General features: G+C 50.8%; 1 protein-coding gene across 2 annotated transcripts; it reads right to left on the reverse strand.

The window, feature by feature from the left end:
- Positions 1-1,261: 1,261 nt before the first annotated feature.
- Positions 1,262-10,271, reverse strand: Pea15 (proliferation and apoptosis adaptor protein 15). Of its 2 annotated transcripts, XM_052737658.1 has the most exons (5): positions 10,123-10,271; positions 8,085-8,130; positions 4,090-4,263; positions 2,668-2,823; positions 1,262-2,506 (listed from the first exon to the last, which is right to left on the reverse strand). In XM_052737658.1, exons 3-5 carry the CDS (start codon positions 4,259-4,261, stop codon positions 2,442-2,444), a joined length of 393 nt encoding a protein of 130 aa, XP_052593618.1. In that variant the 5' UTR covers positions 4,262-4,263; positions 8,085-8,130; positions 10,123-10,271; the 3' UTR covers positions 1,262-2,441. The 2 variants fall into 2 exon arrangements, with proteins under 2 accessions (XP_052593618.1, XP_052593617.1); XM_052737657.1 differs by lacking the exon at positions 8,085-8,130 and having other exon boundaries at positions 10,123-10,267.

Genomic DNA, 10,271 nt, shown 5'->3' on the forward strand with positions numbered 1-10,271 from the left:
CTGTTGCTTTGTGTGGTATGTGGTCTATTTATTTGTTACAGTGTACTTTTGTTCCTTCCAGTATAAATGCTTGATTCTGCCAAAGTTCAGTCTGGGGTATCCCTGTTTCTAGTGCTTGAGCTACAGAACGTTGTAAGTGGGATAGGCCTGTTTATGTTAGTGGTACTTAGAGATGGGGTGGGGGGTGGGGCGTGCTATTTGGGGATGTTTTCCAGGCCCTTGTTTCATACTAAAGTGAATGATAATAGGGAAAACATGGTTACGCACCCCCTCCCCTCCCAGTCAGAGGTTCCCCAACTCTTTTGTTTGGTTTGGTTTGGTTTGGTTTTTTGAGACAGGGTGTAGCTTTGTGCCTTTCCCGGAACTCGCTTTGTAGATCAGGCTGGTCTCGAACTCAAGAGATCCACCTGCCTCTGCCTCCCAAGTGCTGGGATTAAAGGCGTGCGCCACCACCGCCCGGCTCCAACTCTTAATGACCCACAGAAATTCTAGAATCAATCAGGTACAGTACAGTCAGTCACCTTTATTCCAGGGTTAGAACAAGGCCGTGCACGCTGCAGACAGAGAGCACAGGCTAGGGGCAACCTCACGGCAGCAGGGGGGGGGGGGAGGGGCGGGGAGCCAGGGTATCAGTCTATTAGGGCAGGTTAGTCTATTTAAAGTTTGGTTTTGGTTTTGGTTTTTGTTTTTTGCCTTACAGAGAAACTGCTGAAAAGCACCCTCTCTTTCCTGTTTCTTCCATCAGGAAAGCTCCATCTCACTTTTGCTCTCATAGACCATCCCAGATGGAAGGATGGGTTTGCTTATTTCCTTTCTCCCGGTTGTACAAGTATCTCTTTTCTTGAAGGAGAAGCCAGACAGGATTAGGGAGACTTAGGAAGGACCTTTAAGGCAAAACTGGAGTCTTCGAGGTGTGTGTATTAAGGCAGGTGTCTGCAGCAGTGGCCAGAGGGGAAGGGCAGACTGGGCTGGGCTAGGAGTTGAGGGCGCTCTAGCCAGTCTGGCTTCTTCCCTCTGCTGACAGCCTGACCGCCCCTCCCTGGGAAGCTTTGCTCCCACATCCTAGAAGCTCCGACCTTCAACTTCCTCTACATAGTCTCTGAGCTTGCATGTAAAGTTAATGTTGGCTGTGGTTGGTTGAATGCTTTCTTTTCTGTTTGGACTATGTAACAATGTGACTCTGCCACTCCCTTCACTGTGGCATCCCTCCCACTCCTGCTCTGGTCTCGACAATAAGTTAATGCTCAAAACCACAAAAAAGGGCAGTCATGGCAGTGCGGGTTTAATCTACATATATGTAGAATATATATGTACACACAGTTAGCACGGTCAAGATGGGGAAGGGCATCTTGGGACAGGTAGGAGGCTGGGTTCACTCACTGTACTCTAGTGACTTGGCTTGGAGGCATCCACAAACCCAAATGAGAAAGGTTACCAAGTCCCTTCCTGGATTGAATTGGGGTGGTAATCAGTGTCAGTGCAGAGGAAACCACTGTAATTAACTTTCTTGCTTGGGGAATTCGAAACTGGAGAGTGTGAAGGTTGCCTTATTGGGACCCTGTAGGTTTGGGCAGGTTGAGGTTAAAACCTACAGATCTCATTCCCCAACCTCCCTAGGCTCATCAGGGTCAGTATTTCAACAGTCTGTGTTCAGGAATGGACTAGAAAGTGGGCCTGTCTCTGTCTGCATCCCCATCTCAGGCTCAGTAGTGCATGGGTCCCAGCATAGTCTCTCCAGAGCAGAAGTTGAGGACATCAAATGCTGGCTTCTCCATGGGGTTTGATTTTGGGGGCCAGGAAAGGATCTAGTGGTCTTCTCATTAAGATTTCTGGCTCATGTCTATCCCAGGCCTGTGACAAGGGCATAAAAGAGGGCCTGCTGGCACTCAGAACTTCAGCCTAAGGAATGGCCGGAAACTGGGTTCTAGCCAGTCCAGCACAGATTTACAAACACTGAATTCTGGCTCTTCTTTCCCCTTCCAGGTAGAGGTTGAGTAGCTCTTATCTCCCTTCCCCATTGGTTTTCTTTAGCTCTAACCATCTCTCCCATACCTCATCTTCACCTTAGCTCCTCAGTGTAGGAAAATGCAGGTCCTTCTGCTTCCATACTTGAAAGATGTGGGGAAGAGTGGAGGGGAGGGGAGGAGGAGGGGTGTGCCCATTTCTGTTTACATAGAAACAGCTTCCACCTCCCTGTAGTGGGGAGATTAAGCTCCCCCTCCCCTGGCTCCAGTCCCCTCATGAGGAGGAGGAACTAGATGAGCTAGACAGACAGACAGCCAGAGCGTGTGAACACGCACACACACGCGCATAGTAAGGGGGTTAGGACCAAGTTAGTAAGTGGGTACGGGGCAGGGGGGTTGCCCTAGCCCCTCCCATTGAGGACGGGGAAGGGAGTGGTCTGATGAAGATCCAACCTTCCTCCTCTTCCTCCCCCTTGCTCAGGCCTTCTTTGGTGGGGGAGCCAATTTGATGATTTCTTCCTCAGAGGGCTGCCGGATAATGTCTGGAAAAGCAAAGATGGGGTGTGTCCAGGGATGGAAGTTGCCAGGCAGGCCCGCTGAGCATCAGTCTCCACTCCCCAAATTCAGGATGATTCTCCACTCTAAGAATATAGTCAGAGGGGAAAAGTAGAAGAGTAGCTATGCCAGAGGCATGGTCTGTTACCTTTGTACTTCTTGGCACTGGGGATACGGGTTAGCTTGGTATCCAGCTCATCCTCCTCGGAGATCTTCAGCACACGGGTTCTGTAGTCAACCACCATAGTGAGTAGATCAGGACGGCGGGATATCTCAAAGATGTGCTCAATGTAGGACAGGTTGTCTGGAGGAAGGCAGCTGGAGTCAGAGCGAGGCTACAGAGGTCAACTTCTACCCTGTCAAACTGGTATTCTTGAACCAACACTGAGTTGCTGGTTACTGGTTGGTTACAGTGAAAGAAGGGGCTACCAAGCCAGTAAAAGAACGTTTGAGGCAGCCAAACAGTTCCAAGGACTGATCCTAGGAAGGGCAGGGGCCGGCGAAATTTTTCTAGGGCATAAGTGGAAATAGACTGGGCTAGATATTAAGTCCATCCTTAGGGGAAGGGACAATACAAAAGCTGCTTTCAAATGACCTCATACTTGTCCTGTCCTTTTTCTACTTGCCTTCCAAATGAGTCGGGGAGAATTCCCAGACACCACGTGTGGAACAGGAGGGTGAGATTTAGAGTCAATCAGAGGCTCTGAGCGCAGTAAGAAGTGACTTCAGAGGGTAAGCACTGACTGACTGACTGACAGGGTGGTTTGAGAAGACTATAACCATCCGCCATCGGCCTCCTGCCCCAACTGTGGCAACAGTCTACATTGGGATCGGTCCTCCTTCAGTTTTCCTCCCTGCTACCTAAGTACCACAGCCAGAAGAGTCCAGACAAAGGACTTTGAGGTCACTTCACTCTGAAACACGTGTAACTTAAGATTGACATTCTCAGCTACCTCTAATCAGACCCAGTCTTTTTAGTCCAGCCAAGCTGCACTGCGTTCCTTTCTTTAACGGGTTCTCTGGATTCTACCTTAGGAATCCCACTTTTTTGGGGGGCAGTCTATAATCATCATCATGTGTGAGTGTGGGTATGTGTGTGGAGGTCAGCGGACAGCTTTGAGGAGTTGGTTCCCCTCTTTCACTGTGAGCCCTGGGCCCTCGGTGGGCATGCATAGCAAGTGCTTTTACCTGCTTTTCTGCCAGCCCCTGGGACCGTCCTACACACCACTTCACCCTGCAAGCCCCAGCTGCGTGTGACTGCGCTAAGCCAGTGTCTCCCCCCAGTTTTAAAAAGCAGTAGTCTAAAAGTAGGTAAGAAAACATGGTTTTAAGTTTCACCACTTTAAATTGTTTTCATGTGCTGTTATATATGTAGTGATAGCGTGGAAGTACTGAAAAACATTTTGTACTAATAAGGGCCATAAATGAAGCACGTCCAACCATTACTGCCCTAGAGCCCTGTAGTCTCTTAGCGCATATCATTTACCCTGCCCCATCACAGGGGTTCACTTTGTTTAAGAGGCTTGTGTTCGTTTCTATTTGCTGAATGAACCGAGAGCCCCTCCACAACCTTTGTCCAGCTTGTTGTGGCTCTCCAGGAAGCTAAGCCAGGCACTGCCTGTGGTGATCTCCTCACTCTTCTCGCTGGGGATGTCCTCCTTGCAGGCCGACTTGAGCTGTTCCAGATCTTCGAGGGTGATGTTGTTGGTCAGGTCCTGAAGGAGAGTCCCGTACTCTGCCATGACTGGAGGTCAGGGTAATAAAGGGAGAGGAAGCTGAGCTTAGTGTATGGGATCTGGTTCACTTACTGCCAATACTTATCTGCGCCTTACCCCTACCCCCAACACGCACGCATGAGTGCACACTTTGTCCTGCCAGGGTGGTATGTACCTAAAATGTGGAGGTTTAGGAGAGAGCAAGTCTGGAAGGAGAAAAGGAAAACCTCTGACACGCAACAAGTAACTTAGGAAAGCTAGGAGCCTAGACTGACAAGTCATACCCCCCCATACACATACAATCTTTTTCTTCTTTTTCCCTCCCTTAACAGTAACCCTGGCAACAGCTCCCCTGACTGAGGAGGCGGTTACCATGGCAACATTCTCCAGACTTTCTTGCAGTCTCCAAGCCCCCCCTCCCCAATTGCCCCACCTACCTACAACCCCTCCCCCTGTCACAGGCTTGTGTAGAAGGGAGGCTAAACGGGGCTGGTTGAAGCCCTTGCATTCTATCTTCCATTCTTCCCCAGAAGCAAAGGGGTCCCTCATTTCATCTTCCCACCACCCCACTGATGACTCATTTTGGATGGATGCCTAGTTACTTGGCCTGATGGATCCCTGTGCCCCCATGCTTACCCCTGCATTAGAGTGTTAGGTCTTAGGGTGGCAGAAGCAGTGGGCCACCCCCTGCTTTGTGGAGCCCATTTTTTCCCTTGATAGTTTACTAGGCCCCAACTCAGCCCTCTCTCCTAGCCTTTGTGCTGTGCCTGCAGCCCCCGCGCCCAAGAATACCAAGCGGCTGGCTCTGGCCCCCTGCCCAGTTCCCAGGCAGGCTGGGTGATAGGGGGAGGGGAGTCTGGATGGAGCTTTCAGAAATCTGGCAGCAAGGGGGCTGCTAACCTTTTATCAACATCCTCTGATACTACTTGCAACCTGGCTTCCCACAGGCAAGGCTAGACTTTACATAGGCCTTCATACTATGCCTCTCATGATCCTCAGGTCAGGAAGAGAATTCAAGGACACTCTTCACTAAAATAGGTACTATAGCTAAAATAGAAAGGTCAGACCTGAGGCTGGGGAGATGGCTTAGTGGTTAAGGACACTGGCTGCTCTTCTAGAGGACCTAGGTTCAATTCCCAGCACCCACATGGCAACTCTTAACTGTAACTCCTGTTCCAGGGGATCCAACACCCTCACACAGACATAGATGCAAGCAAAACACCAATGTACAGTTAAAAAAAAAAAGGCAGAAAAAAAAAAGGCAGACCTTAGAATGAACTTTGTGGATTTGATAAAATGTAAAACTCCAGTGGTAAGCTAAAATCAGTGACCTAACAGCATAGTGACCTGTGCCTGTAGTTCCAACATTCAGGAGTCTAAGGCAGGAGAATTCCAAGTTTAAGGTTACCCTGGACTAGATAGCAAAACCTTGTTTCAAATAAGGAACTGTTTTCTGCAGTGAGTATATATTTTTATATTCTGGAAATTCAAGCATTAAAAAAGGAACTACATCATAAACATTCTGTGGTTAGACCAAAAGGTGGGCAAGAAACTGAATGGCCTTGGACCTGACCAAAGCTGCCCATGCATCATCCAATACTGAGCTGGAGCTGGCAGATCAAAGGGGCAAGTTGACAAACCTGTTTTCCTCGTTTCTAATCTCTCCTGTAGGGGAACTGAGGCAGAGCTGTGGGCATTGTGTAAGTGTGGACCCAGAAGTCCCTATTCCCAGCCCCCTTCTCTGACCAGAAGAAACAAATCTCCCCTGGTGACAGGCACTGTGACACAAAAGCCAGACTGCAGGGCCAGCACGACCCCTGGAAGAACTGGTCAGAAACATTTTTACTTGCACACCCAGGTGCCACCAGACAGAAGGGCCCAGCGGTGGTCCTACCAGGCAGGGCCAGGGACAATGCTCTCTGACTGTCAGCACCAGGAACCATCGCTGCCTTGAAATCTAGGTCACACAGCAGCAAGCTGGAGCCCAGCCCCGCCTCCACTGATAATCCTAGGGCAGAAAAGGGGGTGTGGGGGAGGGGCTGGAGGGGGCTGGAAGAGTAACATAGGATGGAGACAGACCCTGCCCCAAATGAGGCACTCGGACCAAAGCCTCACTGGAAAAGGGGTCAGACTGCCTTGATTTCACAGGGAAGAAGAGTTTGTAAATATGAGAGCTGTTGTGGGAGGAAAGTGTGTAGCGCTGTGTGTGAATCTCTCAGGAGGAGTTAAGATTTAGGGCTCTGGATCTAAAACACAGATCTACTGGGGAGGTAGGCGGGAAGGGATTAATGTGTGTAACACACACACCCACAAAGGTTGGGGGCAGTGGGTAGGAGCTTTCCAAGAGTAAAACATACACGGAGGCCCGTAAGAGGAATGTGGGTAGTAATATATAAAGTGGCTAGGGAGAGAGAGCATGTACATGTGTGTATGTACACACTGAGTTTTCCTGGGTGAGAACAGGTATGTGGAAGATACAGTAGGTGTGTTTGGATGTTCTGGTAATGGAGGTATGTTCAGCACTAGCTGTGAGCTTACATGAGATGTATGTTTGTGTTTGAACCAGTTGAGAGTATGCAGGAAAATGTAAGTACAGACTCACATCCAGAGGGGTGAGGGGAACCCACAGTATGACCGAAGAGAGCTAGCCTTCGGAAAGGCTGCACATGAGGAATGCAGTGTGTATGGCTGGGGGGGGGGGGGGGGGGGTTAAGCACAGAGTCCACAAGACTGAAGCCTCCACTCAGCTGTTACCATGGCAACCTCAATTCAGGGCAAAACCACCACCCCACCACCCCAGTCATCAGGACAATGACAGCACCGATGGAAAGAGCATGGAGAGGGACAGAAAAGTTAGAAATAGGGGCTCTTGAGGAAGAATGAAGGAGAATCTGAAGTTACCATTTGCCAGGTGGGGCAGAAGCAAGGGCAGAGCAGTTAGGGGACATTTTTTAGGGCAGAGCTAGGCGGGATCTCCGCTCCATGACTTTCAGGTTTCACTAATCAGCTATTATCCCTGGCTAGTCGGTCTGGTTATGGCGGGGCTTGGCAGAGCTTGTTCATCCTCACCAAAGATTTAGAATTTCTCAGGGCCTCTCGAGAAGTCTGCCTTCCTGGCTCTGAGAAGTTCTCCTCTGCAGCAGCGGAGAGCTCAGGAACACCACCGGGTGGAGGCCATTCTTGGGACAGGATACCAGGGCAGGAACTGGAGCGGAGGCTGCCAGGAAGTCAGTTCCCTTCCCTCCCATCTCATTCTGTATTCTGCTCACTGCTTCCTCACACCTTCCTTCCTTCCTTCCTCCCTACCTCTCCTAAGCTGGCTCTAGGCATAGTCTTGACCACTGAGGATGCTGGGGAAGAAGGAGCCTTTTAGGTAAGGACTGGGGAGATGGCACTGGACAAGAAGCAAGCCACGAGGAGAAGCCTGGCACGTGGATAAGCACCTGTGGTGGAGGTGACGGCACCAAAACAATTAGAGTCTTTGGACACAGATTTGTGGTAGATTATCCCCTGTCCCCAGCATTGGGTTCCACATAGGAAACTAAAAAGGAAGCTTGTGGATTAGATTTTACCCCTCCCTCCACATCTGTTACAGCTGTTGGAGGCAGAGGGAAGGGGCCATCCTATACAGATGCAAGGACTTGAAGGTCCCTCTAATGGGCAGGAGGGATTCCTAGGCACTCAAGTCAGTCCTGTCGGAAGCTGGGAGCTGGAGGAAGTAATCAGCGGAAACAGGTGGGAAGGAGGGCCTAGGGTTGTAGCTATTGTAACTGAAGTGACGTCGGGGGCCCACATCCAAGCAGAACAGCAGTTTGTTTCTTTCAGTATCTTAACTGACTTCTTCCCTAACCTTTTGGTCCAGCTTTGGAGATCTCACCACACACTCTTCTTTCATCCTGTAACAAAGAGGGTTTTACAGCTCCAAGGTCAGCCTGGGAGAAGGACTCCAAAATGTACATCTAAGAAGACAAACAGGTTGCCTCTGGGACTGGAAAGGGCCATGCCCAAGATGGAGGAAGCCACAGATAGCTGGCACTGGATTGAGCAGGACTGTGAGCAGGGAATGGGCCCTGGGCCTCTCCCTAGACTAGCTGTCCTTCCTCATCCATTTCCTTCCTCCTTAGTCATTTTCAGTTTCTTTTTCTACCTCTTTGAGCTCCCTCCTTTAACCCCACCTTGAGCTTGCTAGGCTAAGTTCCCACCCCCCTTCACTTTTCCAGTGGGCATTCATACCTTCCATCTCTTCCTAGTCACTCATCGCATTTGCTGGTAGCCATGGATACACTTGAACTTCGTGAGACTCAGGTGTCCCCACCTAAATACCCAGAGCTACCATAAGGAAGGAATGAGCTTCCCTCCAGAATAAGAAAAAGTTTGACGGGAAGGAATAGATATATGGCTGGTTACTGAATATATAATGGTTGGCTGCTGACTAGCTGGTGAAGACGGCTATCTTGACATTGTACATGAAGATCTGTGTGTGAGGTATAGTGTGAGTCTGTGACCTTACGTATGAAGTATATGACACCTGCTGAGCACAGGTGTCATACATAGTAGGCAACCAGAGAAGCTGGCAGCCTAAGGCATGCTGGCAGTTTCCCCACTGGAGTATTTAACCGCAAAGGGAAGAGCAATTAACACTAATCGCTCATAGCGCCTGGGGGCCAGACACATAACCTAGAGAAACAGGACACACATGTTCACATGTTCCTTCTAAACCCCTGCCTTTTTCACCCTTCCGAAGTTCTGATCCTCTTTAACCTGCACCCCAGCATTCTTCTGGTTCCTCTGGCCACTCCTTTCTCTCCGTGGTTCCCTCTATGGATCTCTGTCCTTTCTCCATGTCTGTCTTCTCACACATCCCCTCCCCCCCTCAACTTGGGTTCCATCCTTGGCTGACTCATTTTTTTTCACCCTCTCTTGCTTCTACTCCCTCCTCCATCCTTGGGCCACATCGATGCCTAGAATCTCGCCACTCCCAGGTACCCCATGCTCTAAACGTGCAGTCAGCAAGAAAGGTCACAAGAAGCCCCTCACCCGGGTAAGAACATAGGCTCACCAGTCCTTGAGGTATTGTCTACTAAAGCTGTCCATAAAAATCTGGGTGTGTTTGTGGTCAGTGGCCCTTCCATCCACTACTCAACATTCCTGTTGAGGATGATGTCTTAGAGCCGCCGGTCAAGGAGACTCCACATGGGAGGCAGTGGGTTGTGGTGGGTGGGTGGGTGGATGCGTAGTGCAGGGATGTTGTGATTTGGTTTGTATGCGAGGATGTGTGTAAGTCACATGGGTGTGTGTCACTGTGTGGTTAGCTTTTTTCTTAAACGTGTTTGTGTCCCTGTCGGTTTTGACATGGATTTTTTTTTTTTAAATTAATTAGGGTCTTTACGTAGGCTACATCATTCCTCTGCACCCCCAGCTCCTTCCTCCTTTCCTCCGGGCAAGCTTCCACCAATCCCACTCTCCCCAGACGCAGTAGACTGGGTGTGAGAGCACACGTACCAGCTGCCCGAGGAACTGAGGCAGGGCTGAGCCGAGCCCGAAGACCGCCTGCAGAGGCGAGTCCGAAGCTAGAGCGAGGAGGGAGGGGCGGGAGCTGGCCTGGCCCGGCCGGCTGGGCGGGAAGCAGGCTACATCCTAATCCCCAGGCCCCATCGGACTCCCAAACTGCTGTTCAGCACAGAATGGGCGGACGAAGCCACTCAGCCGGCAGCACAATCCAGACTCTGGATGCACTGACATGAACCCCACGAGGCCTGACACCGTGGACCTGTCTGGATCCTCAAGCTCCCCTATTTGTCCCCCGGGTTCAGGATCGTGACCTCTCCAAACCCAGACCACCAACCTACCCCCTCCCCACGACACATCTCCCCTGTGTCCCCTCTCACCGCCTCCGGAGCTGAGAGCTCAGGGTGCGGGCACTCCTGGGTCCCCGGTTCCTAAGCAGCGTCTGGAGCCTGCTCCTTGGCTCCTGCCGCCGCTGCCGCCGCTCCTGCCGCCGCCGCCTCTTCCGCCCGTGGAGCAGAGCCTGAGCCCA

Source organism: Peromyscus californicus, unplaced genomic scaffold (genome assembly GCF_007827085.1).
Source record: "Peromyscus californicus insignis strain IS unplaced genomic scaffold, ASM782708v3 Scaffold_14__1_contigs__length_90479793_seg_2, whole genome shotgun sequence".
Classification (NCBI taxonomy): Eukaryota; Metazoa; Chordata; class Mammalia; order Rodentia; family Cricetidae; genus Peromyscus; species Peromyscus californicus.

Coding starts and splice junctions, on each gene's coding strand:
- Pea15 (XM_052737658.1), bottom strand. CDS start 4,261: ATGGCAGAGTACGGGACTCTCCTTCAGGACCTGACCAACAACATCACC. Junction 2,824..4,089: donor CCACAACAAGCTGGACAAAG/GTTGTGGAGGGG, acceptor GCCTTCCTCCAG/ACAACCTGTCCTACATTGAG. Junction 2,507..2,667: donor CAGTGCCAAGAAGTACAAAG/GTAACAGACCAT, acceptor TTGCTTTTCCAG/ACATTATCCGGCAGCCCTCT.